The sequence below is a fragment of the Piliocolobus tephrosceles genome, chromosome 17 (assembly GCF_002776525.5).
Source record: "Piliocolobus tephrosceles isolate RC106 chromosome 17, ASM277652v3, whole genome shotgun sequence".
Classification (NCBI taxonomy): domain Eukaryota; kingdom Metazoa; phylum Chordata; class Mammalia; order Primates; family Cercopithecidae; genus Piliocolobus; species Piliocolobus tephrosceles.
In genome coordinates this window covers 62,062,709-62,088,455 of record NC_045450.1, presented here as the reverse complement: position 1 = coordinate 62,088,455, position 25,747 = coordinate 62,062,709, and the positions used below count along the sequence as shown (strand labels likewise).

At 40.9% G+C, this 25,747-nt stretch overlaps 1 protein-coding gene across 2 annotated transcripts in view; it reads left to right on the top strand.

Moving 5' to 3' along the window:
* The window catches only part of ADAMTS18 (ADAM metallopeptidase with thrombospondin type 1 motif 18), a 153,670-nt gene that overhangs the window by 49,671 nt on the left and 78,252 nt on the right, over window positions 1-25,747 (top strand). Inside the window, exons 4-7 of one of the 2 annotated variants that reach the window (XM_023226867.3) lie at window positions 18,140-18,426; window positions 21,526-21,719; window positions 22,023-22,106; window positions 23,659-23,818. In XM_023226867.3, the coding sequence (XP_023082635.2) occupies window positions 18,165-18,426; window positions 21,526-21,719; window positions 22,023-22,106; window positions 23,659-23,818 (700 nt within the window). In that variant the 5' untranslated portion in view covers window positions 18,140-18,164. The remainder of the gene's footprint in view (window positions 1-18,139; window positions 18,427-21,525; window positions 21,720-22,022; window positions 22,107-23,658; window positions 23,819-25,747) is intronic. The other variant, XM_023226866.3, reaches the window with a different exon arrangement.

Below are 25,747 nucleotides of genomic sequence, written 5' to 3'. Positions count from 1 at the left end.
TGCTGTCAGTTCCAAGGGAGGCAGGGCAGGGTCGGGTGGAAAGCTTGACATAACCCATTACCACCACAGAAACAAGTAAAAACACGTGTCTTTCTGATAGTGTGCATCAGCAGCCAGCAGCCTTGGGAAGGGAGAGCATCACTTATTCCAAAAATTGGAATCCCAGTTTTGCAAATATGGCAGATGCTATTTATGCAGCACCAGCTTAGTTACAGAATGCAAGTCAACTGTTCCTTCTCAGAAAGTCACTATTTTCAGCAAACATGCATTGAGAATCAAGTATAAATTCCTTACTATCCCAACTTAGGAACCAAATACATTTGGATAATGATAGTTTAAATAGGGAGTCAGACTTTTGGTGACAAGGGATACTAATCTTATATCAAAATATTTATCTACGGCCAGGCACGGTGGCTCATGCCTGTAATCCCAACACTTTGGGAGGCTGAGGTGGGTGGATCACTTGAGGTCAGGAGTTTGAAACCAGCCTGGTCAACATGATGATAGTCTGTCTCTGCTGAAAATCCAAAAATGAGACAGGCATGGTGGTGCCTGCCTGTAATCCCAGCTACTCGGGAGGCTGAGGCAGGAGAATGGCTTGAACCTGGGAAGCAGAGGTTGCAGTGAGTTGAGATTGTTCCACTGCACTCCAGCCTGGGCAACAGAACAAGACTCTGTCTCAAAAAAACAAACCAAAAAAAATTATCTGAATTGATTTCATATGCAGAGGTTAGATTTCAATATTTTAATAACTATATATGAAATGTTGAGATTTTTTAAAAAATCTGAAGCAAAAATGGTATAAGAAGAGCTGATAAACTAGATGTTAGATAATGTAGCTTACTATATACATTTCTCTTCTTGTTTAAATTTTTGTCATATTTCACAGTAATGCCAGGCAGAATATCAGGTGTTAAGTTAGTACCTTCTCCCTGCTACAGGCAGTAGAAATGCCCCATAAGTTGGGTATTAGCCAGGGTTTTCTATAATGTAGATTGGTTCTTATGTCTTTTCCGTTCAAAACCTTCAGCCATTCCCCCACTGTATAAAAGTTCAAACACTATCCTCAGAGATGGTCTGCCCTAACTTTGTACTCCTAGAGAATTTTATATATTCCCCTATTCAGTCAGTATGATTTGAGCGTCACGGCAGTACCATCTGAATTCTGAGGGCACAAAATCAAATACAGTATCAACTCTGTTTTGCCCGGAATTTATATTACAGGGAAAGAGAGAGAAACTAAAGAAATAATTGTCTCCTTGATATGTGCTGTGAATGGTATGGAAGCCAAGGGGGTGGGGGACTATGTAAATCAGAATGATGACTTGGGAAAAGGATATAATATATCCGATTAATTGGATGTGTTTAGCTCCAGAAGTAGAGGAGGTTCTTAAATGTAGACATTGAAGTCTTGCTTGTTTTATGTCTCCCTTAGCACTATACATGTTGCTTTATTTTTAGTTGATTAATACCAAAAATATTTGCAGAGCTCCTACCAGATGCCAGACAATGGACATAGGGAAGTCGGCAGAACAGACACAAGTCCCAGCCTTTCAGGAGCTAATAGGAGGGATGAACAATAAACACAGAAGGAAACAGCTGCATGCGGCACTGTCATGTCATGATAAGGACTGTTATGGGGGAAAAAGGCTGACTGAGAGAATGACAAGGTTGGCTTTGTTTCATTCGATAGGATGCTTTGAACAGGTGGCCTTTGAAGCATCCTATCGAAACAAAGCCAACCTTGTTTTCTCAGGCATCTTTTTGGGCCAGGCGCGGTGGCTCACATCTATAATCCCAGCACTTTGGGAGGTCAAGGCGGGTGGATCACGAGGTCAGGAGGTCAAGACCAGCCTGGCCAAGATGGTGAAACCCCGTCTTTACTAAAATCACAAAAATTAGCCAGGCATGGTGGTGGGTGCCTGTAATCCCAGCTACTTGGGAGGCTGAGGCAAATAATTGCTTGAACTTGGGAGGTGGAGGTTGCAGTGAGCCAAGATTGCACCACTGCAATCCAGCCTGGGTGACAGGGAGACTCTGTCTAAAAAAAAAAAAAAAAAAAAAAAAAAAGTCACCTTTGGACACAAACCTACATGAAGTGAGATATCTAGGGGAAGAGCATTGTAGGCACAGGAAATGGCAAATGAAAAGATTCTGAGATGGGAACTTGGCTTTTTAATTTATAAAACAGCGATGGAGTGAATGCAGCTGGAATTCAGTTAAAAGAAAAAATAAGAGGTAGAAGATGCTAGAGAAGCTACCAGATGCTGCATTTGGATGGGACTGGGCTGCTGTGGCTTGAAATCCATATCTCTTGGTCAGGAATTCATCTTGTAGTGATAGAGCATGATGGTGGGTGACCTGTTAAAAGCGATGCTTTGGAAAAAATAACTTTGGAGCAAGGGAGAAGAGAGATTGTCAACAGGGAGAGGAGAGAGGAGACCACTGCTTAGTCTATGCTTGGGGCAATACATGACCAGACTGGAATGAGAACACAGGAAGGACAGAGAGAGCAGCTCAAGAGATTAGTTTTTCGTTGCAATTTGTTGGTATTCTTAACTTCATAATGCTGCATTCCCCAGTGTCGGTTTGGAGCAAAGAAGGATTGGAGGAGGGGAACACAAAATTGGATCATGAAATTCACATTAAAACACACAACTTAGATGGATATGAGGTAGGATCATCTCCTCCCCGCCATTCAGGCCCCCGCTTCCCAAGGATGCCAACGTGTGAAGAGGAGTGTTATTAGCAGACACAGCAGCAAAGCCTGGAATGATCCAGGGGGAAGATTGGCTGCATGTTCCCATGTGAACTTCATGGAAAGTCTCGTTTCCATTAAATAGAGACATGCTAGCTGTCATCTTGGTCATTCACAGTTCACCAACAGCCTTTGTGGCAGTCATGTGTTTTCCAAATGATACCCTTAAGCTTCCTTTGAAATGATCACATTCATAAGCATGGAGCAAAGAGGATTATGAGGCACAAGGGTGTCAAACAGCTTTCCTTCGTCTTCCCTAGATTGAGAAAGTCTTCATGACCAAACCACTTGTAAAGGTCATGCAGCTTTGGTATCTGTCCTTTTAACTGACTGTTAGGGCATATTTGGCTATCTCAGGGGAAGATATGGTATCTTCTGTTATTGTGGATATGTCTCTCCCAAATATATGTGGAGTATCTCCGGCATTCAGGATGTGGCGTGGCTGTTGCAAGGCAGAGTAGTCCAGTTCTGTCCTGAAAGTACGTAGAATGTACCCCACGAGAGAGAATAAGAACATTGCAGGGTGAAATCTGAACTAGATTGGTGATGACCAGTAAGGACATGTTCCAGAAAACAACTGAGCCAGTTATGTCTGGATCCATGCAGGAAGCTTTCTGAGTATCTCCGCTGAACACAGGATTTTCTTATTTCATACCTTTTGGTGTGAAAATGGAGAGGAATCTGATTTATTTATTTATTTATTTATTTATTTATTTATTTATTTATTTATTTAATTTATTTATTTTGAGACAGAGTCTTGCTCTGTCACCCAGGCTGAAATGCAGTGGCATGATCTCGGCTCACTGCAGCCTCCGCCTCCCGCGTTGAAGTGATTACTCCTGCCTCAGCCTCCTAAGTAGCTGGGGTTACAGGCATGCACCACTACAGCTGGCTAATTTTTGTATTTTTAGTAGAGACGAGGTTTCACCATGTTGGTCAGGCTGGTCTCAAACTCCTGACCTTGTGATCCACCCACCTCGGCCTCCCAAAGTGCTGGGATTACAGGTGTGAGCCACCCCACCCAGCCGACTCTCTGATTTTCATGCCACTTAACCTCAGCCCTCACTTCTGAGAATGACCTGAGTTTACTTGCATCTCTTTGTTGTTCTGGTCCTTTTGAAACGGGGAAAGGAATAGCAGGTAGTTGGCAGGAGGCTAGGACCTACTGCCATTATGCCAGCCCAAAACTGGTTTATTCTTAAAAAGTCATACCTTCAGAGTCCAGCATTTCAGCTGTCCCCCACCCCCACCCTCTCTGGAAGCTTTCCTGAATCTGAACAGAATGTGTATTTTTTAAGAGTGAGGGCAGGCCATGGAGTCAGACAGCCCCGTGATATAGAGGTGTTAACAAAGTACCCATCATATAGAGCTGCAAGGCCAGGTGTGGTGACTCACGCCTATAATCCCAGCTCTTTTGGAGGTCACGGCAGGCAGATTACCTGAGATTAGGAATTAGAGACCAGCCTGGCCAGCATGGTAAAGTCCCGTCTCTACTAAAAATACAAAGATTCGCCAGGCATGATGGCGACACCTGTGATCCCAGCTACTCCGGAGGCTGGGGCAGGGAGGATTGCTGGAACCCAGTAAGTAGAGGTTGCAGTGAGCTGAGATCATATCGCTGTACTCCAGCCTGGGTGACAGAGCAACACCCTGTCTCAGAAAATAAATAAAATAAAATATAAAATAACAGCAGCAAAAAACAAATAGAGCTGCAGTGAGGGTCAGTTGAAATTCTGCAGATAAAATGCTATGTGTAGTGTCTGGTGCGTAGGAAACACTGACCCCCAGATGGATGTGTTAAAGGAAGATGGGGAGAATAAGCAGGAAGGGGACTTACCAACATCTGTTGATTATGATTAAATCCCTGAGGTTAATTTATAAATGCTGAAACATAGGCTGTGGCTGCTTATAAACTATATACATTTTAACATTTTTACATTTAATTTTTTAATTAATATTAAAATATATGCAATAGATGTTGAGAATATCAACAACATCCCAGCATTTTGGGAGGCTGAGACGGGTGAATCACGAGGTCAGGAGATCGAGACCATCCTGGCTATCATGGTGAAACCCCGTTTCTACTAAAAAATACAAAAAACTAGCCGGGCGAGGTGGCAGCGCCTGTAGTCCCAGGTACTCGGGAGGCTGAGGCAGGAGAATGGCATAAACCCAGGAGGCGGAGCTTGCAGTGAGCTGAGATCCGGCCACTGCACTCCAGGCTGGGCGACAGAGCGAGACTCCGTCTCCAAAAAAAAAAAAAAAGACTATCAACCATTTTGATATTGGTACATAGAACTTAAAAAGAGTTTCTTAGAGGTACATACTCTTTTGAGAATAGGTACAGGCATAACTTGGACAGAATCTGCTTATACTTTCCAAACCAATATGGAGTTGTGAATACAGCCATGACGCTGTATTCTGGTCTCATGGGATTTGGGCTGTTGAAGTCACTATGTGTTTATTTCAGTAGAAATTATAGTTAGCTAAATAAATTTCATCAATACGTTATTAGTATCTATTAAGAGCTGCTAGAATGACGTCTACGTCCGTACATATGGTTATTGTTGAAGGGCTTTGAAGACAGAGACTGAATCTGTTAATCTCTGGGTCAGGAGCATAAACCATTGTATATAGTCAAAGCCATGTTAGTTAATGATGTTGTTCTGGAGCCCCACTGGGTTAGTGAGTAAAGTGAAAGGATCATTCATTTTGAGCCTATTGGAGTATTTGCAGTCGCTGAACATCCCAGGTGAGGGAAGAGAAGAAAGTCAAGCATTTCTGAGGACCTCGGCAGCAAGATTTTTGGAACCTTTTTTCTAGTCTGCCATTGTGAGCGTGACTCAGAAAGTCACAGGGACCACTCTACCTGCCTAGCTAGGAGATCAGGATTGCTTGGACAAATCAACTTTGCCCAGTGATGCAGCTGCATGAACCACAGGCGGAGAGGACTCAGTGAGCATCTGTGGAGTGACCTTGGAGTACTCAGGTGTTCATGGGAAGGGGTGGGCCTTTACCTGTCTCATCTTAAACAGATAGGGCCAGACATGGTGGCTCACACCTTTAATGCCAGCACTTTGAGAGGCCAAGGTGGATGGATTACTTGAGGTCAGGAGTTCGAGACCACCCTGGCCAACATGGTAAAACCCCGTCTCTACCAAAAAATACAAAATATTAGCCAGGTGTGGTGGCACGCACCTGTAGTTCCAGCTACTCAGGAGGCTGAGGCAGGAGAATTGCTTGAACCTGGGAGGTGGAGGTTGCAGTGAGCCAGGATCACACCACTGCACTCCAGCCTGGGTGACAGAGCGAGACATTGTCTCAAAAAATAAATAAAAATAAATAGCCAGGCGCGGTGGCTCACACCTGTGATCCCAGCACTTTGGGAGGCCAAGGCAGGCAGATCACGAGGTCAGGATATTGAGACCATCCTGGCTAACACGGTGAAACCCCGTCTCTACTAAAAATACAAAAAATCAGCCAGGCGTGGTGGTGGGCGCCTGGAGTCCCAGCTACTTGGGAGGCTGAGGCAGGAGAATGACATGAACCCAGGAGGCGGAGCTTGCAGTGAGCCAAGATCGTGCTACAGCACTCCGGCCTGGGCTACAGAGCGAGACTCTGTCTCAAAATAAAATAAAATAAATAAATAAATAAAATAAAATAAAAATAAACAGATGGCCAGCAGATAAGGTGACAACTCTAGTCCATGGTCACAGTCTATTCTGCCACATTCTCCATAAAGTCCACTTTGCTTAGTTCTCCCAGCAGTACCCATTCATTTACTCTTTAAGGCCAGTAACAAGTGTTCTCCCCATGATGCTAGCCAAACCAAAAAGAGATTGTCGATGCTTTTCAGTGGAGCAGGAGGATAAGAGATTGAGACTTCAGAATGGACGAAGGCTGGAGTTACACATTTGAATTGGTGAACCTTATAGTTGTGAAGTTAATGGGCCCAAGAAGGGGCCTCATGAGAGAAGCAGCCTCATAATTCCCTTGCCATTGGTCACTTCTCTTTCCCATCCCCACCAAAACACACCAACCAGGCAAAACTAAAACCTAGAGTCCTTGGGTTGATGATCTCTCCAAGGTAGAAAAATTAATGGTTTCTCTTCTGTCTTTAAGTATCTTCAGTTACTTTTGTAAGAATTTCATCAATATGTGTCTTTTCAGGTCTTCAAACCTTGCTTAGTTCTTTCATTGTTTTTCTCAAGAAACTGAAAGAATATTTATGCTACTTGCCAGAATTTCAGGTCCAATTGAAGGGAAAAGTTGTAACATAAATGCACTGTTAGAAAAAGGCCACACTTCTTATTCCCTCAAATAGTCAAATGTAATAATTACAATGATAATAAATACATATTGAGTGTTATCTATGTGCTGAGCACTGTTTTTAGCACTTTTATTTCTTTTTATTTTAATTTTTTTTGAGGCAGAGTCTCACTCTGTCACCCAGGATGGAGTACAGTGGTGTGATCTTGGCTCACTGCAACCTCCGTCACCCAGGTTCAAATGATTCTCCTGCCTCAACCTCCCGAGTAGCTGGGATTACAGGCACACACCACCATGCTTGGGTGATTTTTGTATTTTTAGTAGAGTCAGGGTTTTGTCATTTTGGCCAGGCTAGTCTTGAACTCCTGACATCAAGTGATCCACCTGCCTCAGCCTCCCAACGTTCTGGGATTACAAGTGTGAGCTGCCATGCCCAGCCTGTTTTTAGCACTTTAAAAGTATTAACTCATTTAATCCTCTAAAAATCATCTAAGTAAAGGGCTTTTTTTTTTTTTTGAGACAAGGCCTCACTCTTGTCTCCCAAGCTGGACAGCAGTGGTGCAGTCATAGCTCACTGCAGCCTCAACCTCTTAGGCTAATGCGATTCGCCGACCTCAGCCTCCTGAGTAGCTGAGACTGTAGCACATGCCACCGCACACACCTGGCTAACATTTTATTTTAGTAGAGATGGATCTTGCGATGTTTACCAGGCTGATAAACTCCTGGGCTCAAGTTATCCTCCTGCCTTAGACTCACAAAGTGCTGGGATTACAGGCATGTGCTATGTGTAACACCTAGCTCATTGCTGCTGAATAAAATGCTAAACATCCTTATACCAGTGGTTTTTCTCAAAGGCTTTCTCAGCATTTTCTTTATTTCTTAGTCTTTAATTTTTCTGATGTTTCTTTCCCTCCTTCCTCACCCCAACCCCTGGTCCATGAATTTCTATATCATATTGATTATACTCTAAGTCTTTCCCTTATTCTGAACTGAGATTTCTCATTTGGGGGTATCCTCATACATGTTGAGCAACAAATCAATGACTTATTCTTTAGTGTTCTTGTTTAGATTTAAAAAAGAAAATGTTAAAGAATGTGACATCTTGACTGAGGTAAGAGCATTTTTTAGTTGTTGCAGATAGATTAAAAATTAAAAAGTGAAAAATAACTTGATTATTGGTGACCACAAATATGTCTCTGCTAGTATTTTTCCAGGCAGTCTACTGGGGCTACTTTTTTCTATTTGTTAATTAGTCTTTACTAAAAATAAAAACAGAATAATGATACTGCCCATGGGGCTGTTTTTATTATTATTTCCAGATACTTCTTTAAGATATGCTTATATCATTTTATTTGAAGTTCTGGCTCTATTGTTACAAACATTATTCATTCATTAGGTCTTTTAAATTTTGATTATTTAAGAGGTATAAACACTGGGATACAAATCACTTAAGACATGGTCCCTGCCTTCAGGAAGCTTATTTATAGCTTCCTAATTTTCATTGATCTTTAAAGCTCTTCACACTGAACTATTAAAAATTAATTGTGCACTCATCCTAACACTACATTTGTCAGTTACATCCGGAAGCTGCAGTCTCCCTTTTTCTGTTAAATCTAAAGCCTGTGATATGACCAATGAGGATTATATTTAAAGGAAACTTTAGGGAAAATTCACAAAGTGTGATTTATACCTGGCATTAGTACTTGAAGAATTATTTTGGCCTTTGAGGCCAGTTGAGGTGGCTTATACCTTTGGGAGGCCGAGGCAGGCGGATCATTTGAAGTTAGGAGTTCAAGACCAGCCTGGCCAATATGATGAAACCTCATCTCTACTAAAAATACAAAAACGAGCTGGGAGTGGTGGTGGGCACCTATAATCCCAGCTACTCAGGAGGCTGAGGCAGAAGAATTGCCTGAACCTGGTAGACAGAGGTTGCAGTGAGCCGAGATTGTCCCACTGCACTCCAGCCTGGGCATTGCAGGGAGACTGTCTAAAAAAAAAAAAAAAGAATTATTTAGGCCCTTGATATCTAATATAGAAAACGCCTGTTCACAAATAAAACATACTTATTTTTATTTTATTTTAAAGAATAAAACATTAAACTATTTAAATAGAATATTGACTCTGAGTCAGAATCAATTTAATGTTTAAGCTTTAGCAGTTAAGTCACATAACTGAATTTCTGTATCTTCTGGAAAAGACAAAACAATGCAGGAAGAAGCAATGTGAGTTGACCCTGCAGCACACAGAGTCCAGTAGGGGGCGCAACCCAGTCCTTTGCCTGAGCTTGACTGTCTCTTGAGGGAAAGGGGTTCCCTGGGTGGAGAGTTGGGGCAGCTCTTCCACCACCGTCATCCTTTGGCAGCTACATCTAACTGGACTTGGGGCCTGATATGGTTTGGCTCAGTGTCCCCACCCAAATCTCATGTGGATTTGTAATTCCCAGTGTTGGAGGAAGGGTGGGAGGTGATTGGATCTTGGGGGTGGATTTCCCCCTTGCTATTCTCATGATAGTGAGTTCGCATGAGATCTGGTTGTTTAAAAGTGTTTAGCACGTACCTCTTCACTCTCTCTTCCTCCTGCTCCGGCCATGTAAGATGTGTCTGCGGCCGGCCACAGTGGCTCATGCCTGTAATCCCAGCACTTTGGGAGTCCGAGGCGGGTGGATTACCTGAGATCCGGAGTTCAAGACCAGCCTGATCAACATGGAGAGACCCTGTCTCTACTAAAAACACAAAATTAGCTGGGCGTGGTGGCACATACCTGTAATCCCAGCTACTCGGGAGACCGAGGCAGGAGAATCCCTTGAGCCCGGGAGGCGGAGGTTGCGGTGAGCCGAGATCGCGCCATTGCATTGCAGCCTGGGTGACAGAGCGAAACTCCGTCTCAAAAACAAAAAAGACGTAAAACCCTTTGTCTTCTGGCACGATTGGAAGTTTCCTGAGGCTTTCAGCCATGCTTCTTGTACAGACTGTGAAAACATGAGCCAATTATACCTCTTTTCTTTATAAATACCCAATTCTCAGGTAGTTCTTTGTAGCAGTGCTTGAACAGATGAATCCAGGCGTTTCCTGCCCTCTATTGGAGGAGCCTAAGGGTGTCCCTAGTCCATCCCCTTCTTAGCAGGCCACTGGGTCTCTGCTTTCTTCCTGTTCTCACCACCCTTTCCACTCCTTAGGTCTGAGACGTCAGTCTCTCAGTTCCATTTGGACTTCCCCATCGTGGACCAGGAGAGGACTTCCGGTCTCAAAAGAAAGGCCTCTCCTCAGAAAAGTGTTCCGTTACCTCCCTTTCTAAAATTATCTTCCCCGCTCCTTTCACCCCTTCCATTATTTTCTCTCACAGAACGTTGCTCTTTTTCTTCATACTTACTTTATTTTACTTTTTTGAAAGGGACTCTCGCTCTGTCACCCAGGCTGGAGTGCGGTGGTGCGATTTTTTATATTTTTAGTAGAAACTGGTTTTCATGCCTGTAATTCCAGCACTTTAGGAGGCTGAGGTGGGCAGATCCTCTGAGGTCAGAAGTTCGGGATCAACCTGACCAACGTGGTAAAACCCCGAATTTTTCTTCACACTTTATACAGAGGAATAGTATTTCATTCCCATTTGTGATATTTGCTGGTTTAGTCCCTGGTTCCCCCATTGAACTGAAAGCCACGGGAGACCACAGATCTGTCTCATTCACTGTTACTCAGCCAGAAGGTTGCTTGTGTTCGGTAACTCAAAATGCTTCACACACTCCACAAATAAACAGATGGTTTCTTTGGGGTTTATTGGGTTTATATTTTTATGCAATAAAATGTATTTATTTGGCTATACTCCAAGGTTTTCTATCAAACTAAAACAGAAAAATAATACTTTTCTTTTTTAACATCTAGCACTGTAAAATTCTTGTATTGTTATAAAGAATTCTTCTAGATTTTTATGCTTGTCACTCTGAATAGGAAGATGACAGGCTATGTGAAACAAAGTGTTTGTCTCAACATAGGATCCCCTTATTACTATTTGTTAAATTGCTTTCTCAGTATGGAAGTTTTCTCTATGCGTTTGAGTTGTCTGCAGTTTGCATGTAGCAGGGAGAAAATAGAAAGCTTCCAAACCGGTTAGTCCAGTTAAAGCACTTAAGTGGCTTAAGCCTTTGATATTAGTTGAGCCAAGTAAGGAAGTTAGTAAGGCTGGAGGGCTTTCAGGGATAATTTACTTTTTTTTTTCCTTCTATTCAGTGAGGGACGTTAAATGGGGCTTTTTGTCTGCATGCAGCTTGGAAGAGGTAAGGGCATGGCTTGGAACAGAGGGTCCTGCTCAGAGAATGAGGGACCTGAATTCCGCCTGTGGTTCCTGCTGGGTTTTTCTCCCAGGGAGTTGTGAGATTAGGTTAAGGTATTGCACTGAATGCCTATGGGTTCATGTCTGAAATATAGACGAGTTCACGTGCGTTATAGTCTTGAAATTGTCACTTCCTATGTCTGGCTTCCTTTTCTGATACTGGCATGCCTTCAGCATCACCTCCACTCTGATAAAAGTCTGGGGATGAAGAAACAATTTTTTTTTTTTTTGGAGGGATGGAGTCTCACTCTGTTGCCCAGGTTGGAATGTCGTGGTGCAATCTCAGCGCACTGCAACCTCTGCCTACTGGGCTCAAGCAATTCTCCTGCCTCAGCCTCCTGAGTAGCTGGGATTACAGGCACCCGCCACCATGCCGGGCTAATTTTCATATTTTTGGTAGAGGTGAGGTTTCACTATGTTGGCCAGTCTGGTCTGTAACTCCTGACTTCAAGTGATCTTCACTCCTTGGCCTCCTGGAAGTGCTGGGATTACAGGTGTGAGCCACCATGCCCTGCCTTGAGAAACAAATATTTACTAGCTGATAACATGTGGCATGCATCAGGGATACTCAGGTGACTCGTGCTGTCACAGAGTGTGCAAGAAAACTGCATAGGAGAGATGGTGGGGAGAGGGTTGCGTTTCGTTTGTTTCCTTATTGAAGATAGATATAAAGTCAGTTAACTGTGGCCTGAGATTATTTGGAAGTGAGAGAGGATAATTTTCTTTATGTTATAGGTTTTTTGGGAACAGATGGTGTTTGGTTACAATAAGTTCCTTAGTGGTGATTTGTGAGATTTTGGTGCACCCATTACCACCTGAGCAGTATATACAGTACCCAATTTGTACACTTTTATCCCTCACCTCCACTCCTACCCTTTCCCCCAAGTCCTCATAATCCATTATGTTATTCTTATGCCTTTGCATGAAAGGGAGTAACTTTCTTTCTTTTCTTTTCTTTTTTCTTTCTTTCTTTCTTTCTTTTTCTTTTTTTTTTTTTTTTTTTTTTTTTGATACTGGGTCTTGCTCTGCCGCGCAGGCTGGAGTGCAGTGGTGAGATCTCGGCTCGCTGCAACCTCTGCCTCCCGGGTTCAAGCGATTGTCCTGCCTCAGCCTCCCAAGTAGCTGGGACTATATGCCTGGCTAATTTTTGTATTTTTAGTAGAGATGGGGTTTCACCATGTTAGCCAGGATGGTCTCAATCTCCTGACCTTGTGATCCACCTGCCTCTGCCTCCCAAAGTGCTGGGATTACAGGCGTGAACCACTGCGCCCGGCTGAGAGGATAATTTTCAATAGGGTCATGAGTACAGCTTCTCTGAGAAGATGGTGTTTATTAAATTGAGACATCAGCAATGAGCACCAGAAAGCCAAGTGAATTGATAGGAGAAGACTGTAGGGGAAAGAAAAAAAATGTGTGAACATGCCATTTAGTATCACAGAACTTACTAGGTTCAAAAAGTGAAAGCAGTGTCCTGTTTAGAATGGTGTGAGAAGAGGAAGAGAGCACAGATAAAGCTGGCAGGTTCTGCAGGGAATTGATGATGCAGAGATTAGTGGGCCAGGAATTTGTGATTAATAGCAGAGTAAATGGAAGAGGTTGATTTGTGCTGGATGAGGACTCTGGCTGATGTTGGGAGACCCTACTGGATAGGACAGGGGGAATTTGGGACGTTAATAGAACGTGTCCAAATAAGAGATGCGAGCGTCTACTAGAATGACCTGTGCTAGGTCTGGAAGGATGGGCTTCTCTGAGATATATCCTAAAGATACAATGGAAAGGATTTCTAGGGTTGTGAGATTTTACTTATCTTGCCTATTGATTCTCTTGTCCCATAATATCCATAAGGCCGTGAATGTGAACCATTTCACTTACTTGTTGTGTACCACTCTTGTTGATGGCAATGTCTAGAACAGGAGCAGGACTCAGGTGCCCAGCATGTGCTTGTGAGTGAAGACTCTGTCTTTGAGTTCAGGCTCCAGACATCATGTCGATGCCACAGCTCCTAAGATGACTATCCCATGTTACCACAAATTATAAGATTTCATGATTTTAATGGCTGGATAGTATTTTCATTGTGTATATATACCACATTTTCTTTATCTATTTGTTTGCTGATAGACACATATTGATTCTGTGTCTCGGCTATTGTGACTAGTGCTGCAATAAACATTGGAGTGCAGATATCTCTTCAGCATACTGAGTTCACTTACTTTGAATAAATACCCAGTAGTGGGATTGCTGGATGATATGGTAGAACTATATTTAATTTTTAAAGGAACCTTCATACCATTTTCCATAACGGCTGTACTAATTTACATTCCTGCCCACAGTGTGTGACAGTTTCTTTTTCTCCACATCCATGCTAGCATTTTTTTTTTTTTTTTGTCATTTTGATAATAGTTATTCTAATTGGGGTGAGGTAGTATCTCATATGGTTTTGATTGGCATTTCCGTGATAATTACTGATGCTGAGCACTTTTTTCATATACCCCTGTTGGCCATGTGTATGTCTGTTGAGAAGTATTTATTTAGGTTTTTTGGCCATCTTAAAAATCAGATCATTATTGTTATTTTTTGCTGATGAATTGTTTGAGTTCCTTATATATTCTGGATATTAACCCTTATCAGATGCATAGTGTACAAATATTTTCTCCAATTCTGTGGGTTGTCTCTTCAGTCTATTGTTGTTTCCTTTGTTGTACAGAGGCTTTTTAGTTTGATATAATTCCATTTCTCTATTTTTGCTTTTGTTGCCTGTGCTTTTGAGTTTGTCTCCAAAAAATCCTTGCCCAGACCTATGTCATGAAGTATTTTCCCTATGTTTTCTTCTAGTAATTTCAGATCTCTTATTTAAGTCTTTAATCCACTTTGAGTTGATTTTGACATATGGTGAGATATAAGAGTCAAGTTTCATTCTTCTGTATATGAATATCCAGTTTTTCCAGCATTATTTGTTGAAGAGACTGTCCTTTCCCCACTGTATGTTTTTAATGCCTGTGTTAAAAATCAGTTGGCTGTAGATGAGTAGATTTATTTCAGGGTTCTCTTCTGTTCTGTTCTATGTGTCTGTTTTATTCCTACGCCATGTTTTTTTGGTTACTGTAGCTTTCTAGTATATTTTAAAGTTGAGTAATGTGATGTTTCCAGGTGTGTTCTTTTTCGCTCAAGATTGCACTGGTTCTTCAGGGTCTTTTTGTGGTTCCATATGAATGTTAGGATTGTGTTTTATTTTTTTTTTATTTATTTTTATTTTTTATTAAGACAGGATCTCGCTCTGTCACCAGGCTGGAGTGCAGTAGAATGATTTCGGCTCACTGCAGCCTCTACCTTTCAGACTCAGGCAATCCTCCCACCTCACCCTTCCAAGAAGCTGGGACCACAGGCATGCACCACTACACCTGGCTAATATTTGTAGTTTTTGTAGAGACAGGGTCTTACTTTGTTGCTCAGGCTGGTCTCAAATTCCAAAGTGCTGGGATTATAGGCATAAGCCACTGTATCCAGCCTTGTATAAACATTTAAAAAATATTTTTTCAACCCATGAACACAGAATATCTTCATATTTATTTGGATCCTCTTAATTTCTTTCATCAATGTTGTATAGTTTTCATTGTAGAGATCTTCTCCTTGGTTAAATTTATTTCTAGATTATATATACGTATGTATTTGGTATGTATTGTAAATGGGATTGTTTTCTTGATTTTCTTTGAGACAGAGTTTTGCTCGTACTGCCCAGGCTGGAGTGCAATGGCACCAACTCTGCTCACTGCAACCTCCACCTCCTGAGTTCAAGCGATTCTCCTGCCTCAGCCTCCCTAGCAGTTGGGACTACAGATGCCCACCATAACTCTCGGCTAATGTTTGTATTTTTAGTAGAAACAGGGTTTTACCATGTTGGCCAGGCTGATCTCAAACTCCTGACCTTAAGTGATCCACCCACCTTGGCCTCCCAAAGTGCTGGGATTACAGTTGTGAGCCACTGCACCTGGGCACTTTCTTGATTTCTTTTTCAGATAGCTCACGGTTGGCATATAGAAATGCTACTGATTTTTTTGTGTTGATTTTTGCATCCTACAACTCTACTGTATTCCTCTAATAGCTTTTTGATGGTTTCTTTAGGGTTTTCTGTTTATAAGATCATGTTATCTGCAAACAGGGACAATTTGGCTTCCTCCTTTCTAAATTGAATGCCCTTTATTTCCTTGTCTTGCCTAATTGCTCTACCCAGGACTTCCAGTACTACGTAGAATAGAAGCAGTGATAGTGGGCATCTTTGTCTTGTTCTAGATCTTAGAGGAAAGGCTTTCTTTCAACTTTTCCCCATTCTGTAGGTTGTTAGCTGGGTGTCTGTCATATATGGCCTTTATTGTATTGAGATGCACTTTTTCTGTACCTAATTTGTTGAGTTTTTTTTATCATGAAGAGATGTTAAATTTTATCAAATGCATTTTTTTGCCTGTATTAAAATTATGTTTTTCAATGTTGATTCCGTTAATGTGATACGTCATGTTTGTTGATCAATGTATATTAAACTATTCTTGAAACCCTAAGATAGATGAATTCCACTTGATCATGGTGAATGATCTGTTTAATGTGCTGTTGAATTTGGTTTGCTAGTATTTTGTTGAGCATTTCCACATCTATTTTCAACAGGTATATTGGCCTGTAGCTTTCTTTTTAGTTCTTGTCTGGTTTGGGTATCAGGGTGATGCGGGCCATGTAGAATGAGTTTGGAAAACTACCCCCTCTTCAATTTTTTTCAATAGTTTGCAAAGGATTGGTATTAGTTCTTCCTTAAATTTGGTAGAAATCAGCAGGGAAGCCATCAGGCCCTGGGATTTTCTTTGATGCGAGACTTTTTATTACAGATTCAATTTCCTTAACTCATTATTGGTTTGTTCAGATTTTCTGTTTCTTCATGATTCAGTTTTGGTAGGCTGTATTTGCCCAGGATTTCTCTATTCTTTCTAAGTTTTCAAAATCATTGGCGTTAACCAACCTACATCAAAAAATTAGATCCCAAAAATAACCCAACTTAATACTGCATCTCAAGGAATTTGAAAAATAAGAACAAACTAAACCCAAAGTTAACTAAAGGAAAGAAATAATAAAGATCCAAGCAGTAATAAATGAAATACAGACTGAAAAAAGAATGCGAAAGGTTCATGAAACAAAAAGTTGGTTTCTTGAAAAGATAAAATTGACAAACCTTTAGCTTAGACGAAGAAAAAAGGAGAAGATTCAAATAAAATCAGAAATGAAAAAGGCGACATAACTGATACCACAGAAATACAAAGGATCCCATAAACACGTAAGGATATCCATAAAGCACAGACTTTGATCCAGCAGATTTGGGGTGAGGCCCACGATTCTGAATCCCACAGACTCCTGGGTGAGGCTGAAGCTACTGGTCTGGAGACCACACTTTCCGCAGCAGGGTCTTGGGTATCAGGGAACTCTGATATCTGGAGAAGATAACTCTGATATCTAGAGAGGATAGAGTACAGCATTTGCCGAAAGAAAGACAAGAATGCATCATGGCTGCAAAATCAGATACGAAGATATACACTGTGCCATCAACTTGGAAAGCAAAATTGTGATTGAATGGGCTTCCCAGGGTCTCCCCTTTCTTCTTGATTTGGTAAATATATCTCTTCATTATAGCAGCACCACTCATCAGATTCTCTAGACTCCCACTTAGAGATCATCACTCATGCCTTTCTCTGCCATCCTTGCTATTTTTGTTTTGTTTTGTTTTTAATTGATTTAGCAATTATGAATCAAGATGGGCTGGAAGTGGTGGCTCACACCTGTAATCTGAGCACTTTAGGAGGCTGAGGCAGGAGGATCGCTTGAAGCCAGGACTTTGAGACCAGCCTGGGCAGCATAGAGAGACCCCATTTGTGAGTGTAGTGGTGTGTACCTGTAGTCCCAGCTATTCAGGAGGCTGAGGCAGGAGGATTGCTTGAGCTCAGTAGGTCAAGGCTACAGTGAGCCACGATAGTGCTATTGCACTCCAACCTAAGTGACAGAATGAAACCTAATCTAAAAAAAAGAGAGAGAGAGAGAGAGAAAAGAAATCAAGTGTGAACCACTTCTTGAGAATGAGTAGGGGTGTTTTTATATTCATCACTCTATCCATTGGTGAGCATGGCATCTGCCAGGTTATAAAAGCAGATGCAGCAGGATGTCCATGGCTCAGCCCTTCAAGCACAAGCATCAGGACTGGCAGCCCAGTGGTTGTGAGCCCTGCCTCTGAAAGTAGAGAACTCTGGGTGCCCGTCCTAGCTTTCCTACTTACTATCTTAGCTTCAGTTTTCTCCTTTGTAAATGGGGGTGATAATAATAGCAACTTGTCAGGCCAGGTGCGGTAACTCATGCCTGTAGTCCCAGCATTTTGGGAGGCCAAGAGTTCAAAACTAGCCTGGGCCACATAGACCCCGTTTCTATAAGAAATACGAAAATTCTCTGGCCATGGTGGCACGTGCCTTTAGTCTCAGTTACTCGGGAGGCTGAGCTGGGAGGATCACTTGAGCCTGGCAGGTCAAGGCTGCAGTGGGCCGTGTTTGCACCACTGCTCTCCAGCCTGGGTTTTAAAGTGAGACCCTGTCTCAATAATAATAGCAACTTGTTGTAATGGTGCAGATAAAAATGAGAAGATATGTGAAAAGCTTTTAGCTCCTGTGCCCACATACAGGAATTAGTCAGGAAATAGTTGTTGAAAACCAACCCTTGGCACAGGGAGGCATGGAATCATGACTGTTTGCTTTGTGTTTGGCTTTTTAGTCAGGTTTAATAAGGACACGAAAAAATGAATTCCTCATCTCGCCGTTACCTCAGCTCCTGGCCCAGGAACACAACTACAGCTCCCCTGCAGGTCACCATCCTCACGTACTGTACAAAAGGACAGCAGAGGAGAAGGTCCAGCGGTACCATGGCTATCCCAGCTCCGGCCGGAATTATCCTGGTTACTCCCCAAGTCACATTCCCCATGCATCTCAGAGTCAAGAGACAGAGTATCACCATCGAAGGTTGCAAAAGCAGCATTTTTGTGGACGACGCAAGAAATGTATGTAAGGAAACTTTTTCTTGTTCTGTTCTTATGTGGGCCTCGACGGGTTTTCCTGAGAGCTGTTGGGTGTACAAGCTTTGCAAGTCAAAATGGGGCTACCCTGAGCATCTGTCTTGGCGCAGGACCAGTAATGATCTCTCTCAGGCAAATGCTGAATGATGAATTAATCTAGGTTAAACTAGGAAATATTTAGATATGGTTTCTCTTTTACTGTTTTAGTATCTCCTACTTTCATGCCATAGAACCCAATCTTATCTTGATTTCTATGCTCCTGAGAAAAGTACCTAGATTTCCAATGACAAAAGAAATGAGAGGTAAATGTCTAGGTGTGGTTGGATGTCTCTTTTGAAGACGTAAAGGAGAGACTTCCAGAAACAAGAATATTAGCATGTGAGGGAGGTAGCTGTGAAACACAGGTATCCTTGAGCATGGTTTGTGACCTTGGTATAACCTTCAGCTGTTTCCAGACCAGCCCACAAGCCCTAAATACAATTTTACATTTTCTATTAGCCACAAGTTTTAAAAGTTAAAAAAAAGGGTAAATGAATTTTAATACCATTTTATTTAATGCAACATATACAAAATATTATCTCAACATGTAATCAGTATAACAAATGATTAGTGAGAGATTTACATAATTTTTTCCTATTAAGTTTTGGAAATCCAGTGTTTATTTTAAACGTACAGCACTTAAACCTGTCAATTCAGATGATAAATTTTTACTGGAAATACTTAATGTGTATTTAACTTGCATAAAATTAAGGTCGAAAAAGTAGATTTGCATACTCAAGTTGTTTGGGACATACTTCAAACATTTTCTTTTTTCTTGTTTTTCTTTTTTGTTTTTGTTTTTCTTTTTTTCTTTTTTTTTTTTTTTGAGACAGTTTCACTCTTTCGCCCAGGCTGGAGTGAAGTGGCGTGATCTCAGCTCACTGCAGCCTCCATCCCCCAGGTTCAAGCGATTCTCCTGCCTCAGCCTCCCCACTAACTGCGATTATAGGCGCACGCCACCATACCCAGCTAATTTTTGTGTTTTTAGTAGAGACAGGGTTTCCCCATGTTGGCTAGGCTGGTCTCAAACTCCTGACCTCAGGTGATCCACCCGCCTCAGCCTCCCGAAATGTTAGCATTACAGGCATGAGCCACTGAGCCTAGCCAAAAGACTTTTAATACCTGAATCAAGTATTGCTTTTTAAACTTTTAAATTCTTCTGTGGCTCAATAGCTACACATGGAAAGTATATACCAAGTTGGATAGCACAGCCAGAAGAAGATTATTCTCATGGAGAAGAGGAACTGGTATCACTAAGATATTAATCAGGCAGAATAATGAAAGAGTTTCTACCATTTTAACTGGTTTTTGAGTTTTTGGTATTATTGAAATATCCTTATTAAGGGGCATCCATTTAGCATGTATAGAGTAATAATTTAACCTGTATTAATGATAGTAATAATGTTTATAGTGGTAAGACATGTTTGATATGAGACAACAAAGCAAATCTTGACAGCAACCTTATAAACAGGTGTCACCTGTTTTCATAGATAAGGAAACTGAAACTCAGGGTCACTGTGATCGTAAGTGGCCAACCTGAGTTTTTAAATCTAACTCTAAATAATTTGATCTTTGAATTTTACTGTGTAGAGAGCTAGTTTCACTATTATGGCTGGACCGGTGTTATAGTACTAAAATATTTTCGTACTAGTTAGTACACAGGTACTTCCCTGAACTTTCCAGATGCCATTTTTCTTCCCAGGAATGTGCGTAGTTGTTGCTATCCATTAACCAAAGGCATCATCTCTGGCCCAGCAGGCACTTCTAGGTCTCTGCTCAATGGCTATGGCCAGTATCCATTCTGTCAACTTGGTGTCCACACTTTACCAGTTATGAAAAGTGTTTAATACAGTTTTTAATATCACCCCCGACTGTGCTGTTTCCCCGATAACTAAGCTGGTATCACATCAAAGAGTTCTTATTGACCACGTCTTATGTGCTATGTGAAAGTCTGCGTTGATGAAATGAGAGTTTAAGACATGACCAGTATTTTAGAGCTGTTTACATTTTATTTAGAAAATAATGTATCAAGTTTTAGAGCTGCTTACATTTTGTTTAGAAAATAATGTATGAAGTGATATATTTAATGAATTCATAAATGATAAATTTAGAGCCAAAGGATTAACACTATTTCTGCAGTTTTTGAGTAGAAAAATGAGCATTTTCTACTTTCAAAGATTCTCCCCACAAAATTGATTTTTGTTGATCTGTTCTACTAACTAGAATTATAGCTTGTTTTTGCTGTTATTGTTGTTGTTTGAGATGAAGTCTCGCTCTGTCTCCCAGAGACTCTCCCAAAGATAAATGTGTAGCTATGATTGGGTGTTTCTTTTGAGGACATAAAGGAGAGACTTCCTTATGGAGTGCAGTGGCGTGATCTTGGCTCACTGAGACCTCTACCTCATGGGTTCAAGTGATCCTCCTGCCTCAGCCTCCCAAGTAGCTAGGATTACATGCATTCACCACCATGCCTGGCTAATTTTTATAATGTTAGTAAAGATGGGGTTTCACCATGTTGGCCAGGCTGGTCTCAAACTCCTGACCTCAAGTGATCCACCCACCTTTGCCTCTCAAATTGCTGGGATTACGGGCGTGAGCCACCATGCCTGGCCTAGAGCTCTTTTCTTTTCTTTTCCTTTCTTTCTTTCTTTCTTTTTTTCTTTTTCTTTTTTTTTTTCACTTTTTAGAGCATTTTTGAGTCATTGAATTCATCCATTATCCATTTATTTCTATCCACCTACCCATGTATCCATCCAATATCCATGCATGCACTCATCCACCCATCTATCCATCCACACATCCATCCATCCACCCTGTCCAGCCCATCCGTCTACCCATCCATGCATCCAAACATTTATTGAGTAGGTCTTTCTTGACCACATACTAGATGCAAGGCACCCGGGCAGGCACTGGCAGCATCACTTGTTAGTGGATTGGTGGAGTGTTGATTACATAGTTTCTCTTCTTCCCTTGTTTCAGTTTCTCTTTCAACAGGTCTTATCTAGATATTCTCTAATATCCCTTCCAAATGCTCTTATGTTCATCATAGATGCTCCCAAGCCTCCCACAGAGGACACCTATCTAAGGTTTGATGAATATGGGAGCTCTGGGCGACCCAGGAGATCAGCTGGAAAATCACAAAAGGGCCTAAATGTGGAAACCCTTGTGGTGGCAGACAAGAAAATGGTGGAAAAGCATGGCAAGGGAAATGTCACCACGTACATTCTCACAGTAATGAACATGGTAAGGTGGGGTGTCACAAACCTTCTGGCTCTTCAGAGAAGATAAAAGTCATAGAATTATCTTGCATGGGTTGAATAGCATATGTATTAGGTTGGTGCAAATGTAATTGCAGTTTCTGCCATTACTTTTAATAGCTACACATGTGGTTTTATTTTTTTAAGTTGAGTTTTGAGGAAATTGTCTTTATATGTACATATATTGGTTAAAATTGAAGCCTGTGTACTTCAGTCAATATGTCTGATTGATTACCCCATAAGGTTTTGAACATTTTGAGATTTTGTTTGACTTCCATTGTTCCAACAGGTTTCTGGCCTATTTAAAGATGGGACTATTGGAAGTGACATAAACGTGGTTGTGGTGAGCCTAATTCTTCTGGAACAAGAACCTGTAAGTGGCAAACTTCACTTACGTCTTCATTCAGTCTGCCATTCAGAATACATTTCTTAAATACCTACTATGTTCACTAATCTATGTACTAGTCATTAGCTGCTTAAATTTGAAACTAGGCTGACTCTCCTCAAGGTACAATCTTAAAAGGTTGTGTAATCACATAATTAAACTAAAGCACCAGAAAAATATTTATATTTAAATGTATTTATATTATATGTGCATATATATACATAAATAATGGTACATAAAGTATTAAATATATAAATATATAATATAAATAAAAATATGAAGCATAAATATGTTACAGAAAATATAAATGTTGTGTAGGCTTCACAAAGAAGGTGAATTTGGTCATAGATTTAAGCATTAGCTAGATTTTGCAAGTTTGGTATGCTGAGTAATTGCTGGTGGATGCGGAAGGATATTTCAAAAATATACTGAAAATAAGACATCAGAAAATTATTGTAGTGAACCTACTGTCTCCCCAGTACCATCTTAGGAAATACAGGGAATAAACAAGGGATATTTAGCTGCCCTGAATTGATCACAGTGAGATGCAAGACACAAACATGAGGCAAATTGTGGAAACCTGAACATGTAATAAAGTGTTAAATTACATGGCACTCACTGCTTTGTAGTGTTTTGATGTTTAAACTCTGTTTCTCTGAGATAGCGATTACCATTCAAATGGGTATTTTTTAAGTCCCCCGAGGCTCTTCCTCTTCTTCTGTAACCCCAATAAAAAACATAAAAAGCAGGAAGACACAGACAAGACAAAAATTAATCTAATTGCCCAGCTGTGGAAAGCTACAGAAGTTAACAGCTTGTCAAATGGTTTTTGGAATTTTAGAAAGATAGAAAGGATGTGTGCTGATCAGGAGACACTTTTGTCTTTAGCCTACTACTAATAGGTTGCCCAAGGACACTGAAGCCAGCCACATCCTAATTAACTGATAATTAAAGATCTTGTCTGTCAACTTTCAACTTGGCCAAGTCAATAGTTTCAACTAAGCAAACATTTGACAAATGATTATTTTAAGGGTAGGTCCTCTCTTATCCTTTGGAATCATATCATCATTTGTTTATTCATTCTGTGAATTTTCATTATATTGATTGATTGACTATAACCTATGATGTGCCAGACGCTTTGCTGAGAATTTTGACATCTATGGAAATAATGATAAGGCTTTATGAAAAAGCCATTGAACTTCATCACCATTAATTTATTATCCTGTTTTAAAAGTTGTAACGGTTTTATAAAGGTAGTACAGATGAGATGAACAAAGGTGTTCTAAGTGATGCCAAGTTATTTTTTGTAGAACTATAATCAATCATAAACCACACTACAGAAACCTTGTAGTTGCGTTAAATATTGTGAGCATTTACCTAAAATAGATATTTTCCTGTCTCCTACCTTTGCTCAAGTGTTTTCCTCTAGTGATCTTTTTCCCTAGAAATAGGTTTCTGTGTTTGCCTGTACAAATGGAATGATTCAGCATTCTCATCTCTGTGACAAATTCACACTTTGATTTGTGTGGGTTTCCCATAGGGAGGATTATTGATCAACCATCATGCAGACCAGTCTCTGAATAGCTTTTGTCAATGGCAGTCTGCCCTCATTGGAAAGAATGGCAAGAGACATGATCATGCCATCTTACTCACGGGATTTGATATTTGTTCTTGGAAGAATGAACCATGTGACACTCTAGGTATGGTATGAACAGATCCTTCACACACACCTGTTAGCTGAAGACACAGTACGCAAACTTTCTATGGATGATGGATAGCCCTTATGTTCCTTAATAAAAAGACATAATATTTAAATTGTGGAGTAACCTCACATACTCTCTGGAGACTATTGTTCTTTTTAACTGAACTTAGAATGTGGGGATCCCACTTACTTTATTCATTTTGTATTTTTTTTTATTTGAGTTGAAGTTTCACTCTTGTTGCCCAGGTTGTAGTGTAATGGCACAGTCTTGGTCCACAGCAACCTCCGCTTCCTGGGTTCAAGCAGTTCTCCTGCCTCAGCCTCCTAAGTAGCTGGGATTACAGGCACCCGCCACCATGCCTGGCTAATTTTTGTATTTTTAGTAGAGATGGGGTTCCCCCATGTTGGCCAGGCTTCTCTCGGACTCCTGACCTCAGGTGATCTGCCAGCCTCGGTCTCCCAAAGTCCTGGGATTACAGGCATAAGGCACTTCACCTGGCTTGTATTTTTCTTGATTGATCCTACTGATGATCATTGAGGTGTGAGATACATTATTTAACTAGAAACGTGTAGGTTATTCCATAAGCATCATGACCACAGAATCAGGTAGCTGAAGAAGATTTTACTGGGCTCCATGGTACCTAACTGTGCAACTAGGTAGCAGTGCCTTTTTCAGAAAGTTACTTGACTTTGAAGTGCTCCGTTCTTCCATATTTGTTTGTACAGGACAGTGATAGCAAGAATTGCATCTTTTATATCTATACTATATTCCAGTATATTCCATTGCACATAATAGGAATTCAACATTTTTTAAAAGTTGATGAATGGTTGTCCAAATCAGGAGTCAGCAAACTCTCTGTGAAGGACCTGACAGTCAGTATGTTAGGCTGTGCGGTACACAGGTCTCTGTGGCAGCTAGCCATTTCAGCTGTATTGTTGCAAAAGCAGTCACAAGTAATATGTAAAAAGTGAATGCAGATGTGTTTTAATAAAAGTTTACTTATAAAAACAGAACACAGGAGCCATAGTTTGCTGATACAACTAATAGTCCAGATGAATGGTAGAATTTTGTGGAGCTGAGAAAAGCTTATGTGATGTACTCCTCTCACACTTCTCCTCAAAGTACTTTATAATCGCTTATGATACATTAAAGATAATAGTATGTTGGACTTCATAAGACATTTTATTTATTTTTTAATTTTTGGAGATGGTGTCTTGTTCTTGTCACTCAGGCGGGAGTGCAGTGGCGCGATCTCGGCTCACTGCAACCTCTGCCTCCTGCATTCAAGTGATTCTCCTGCCTCAGCTTCCAGAGTAGCTGGAATTACAGGCACCCGCCACCGTGCCCGGCTAATTTTTGTATTTATAGTAGAGACAGGTTTCACTGTGTTGGCCAGGCTGGTCTCAAACTCCTGACCTCAAGTGACCCACCCGCCTCAGCCTCCCAGAGTGCTGGAATTACAGGCATGAGGCACTGTGCCAGAGCAGAAATTTTATTTTTCATGGTTCTCAAATTCTCTGCAGTTTCTCTGTTATATCCTATAAATAAGTTTATTTTAACAATTAACCATTAATCACAGTCTTCAAAAAGACAACTATTTTGGAAATTGTTCCATAGAAAGGGTTTTTATAATGAAAAATAGCATACATCCATTCATATTCTGAATTTGGAATGTGCAAAGTGACATTTGATAATCCAATGCATTGTTGATGTTTTGAAGATTCCAAGAAGCAGACAGTGTTATCTGTTACCCAGAGACCAAAATGTAAGAAAAGGCTTGAAAAAAACAAAACGCCAGAAATTCCACCACTTGTCGAAAAGGTCACTTACTTTAAGCAGTGTGTCCTAATGCAAAGTGCATGGGCTTTAACTTCCCATCTGTCTGTGGTTGATTCCTGAGTCTGGAATTTATGACTCTGAGATCCT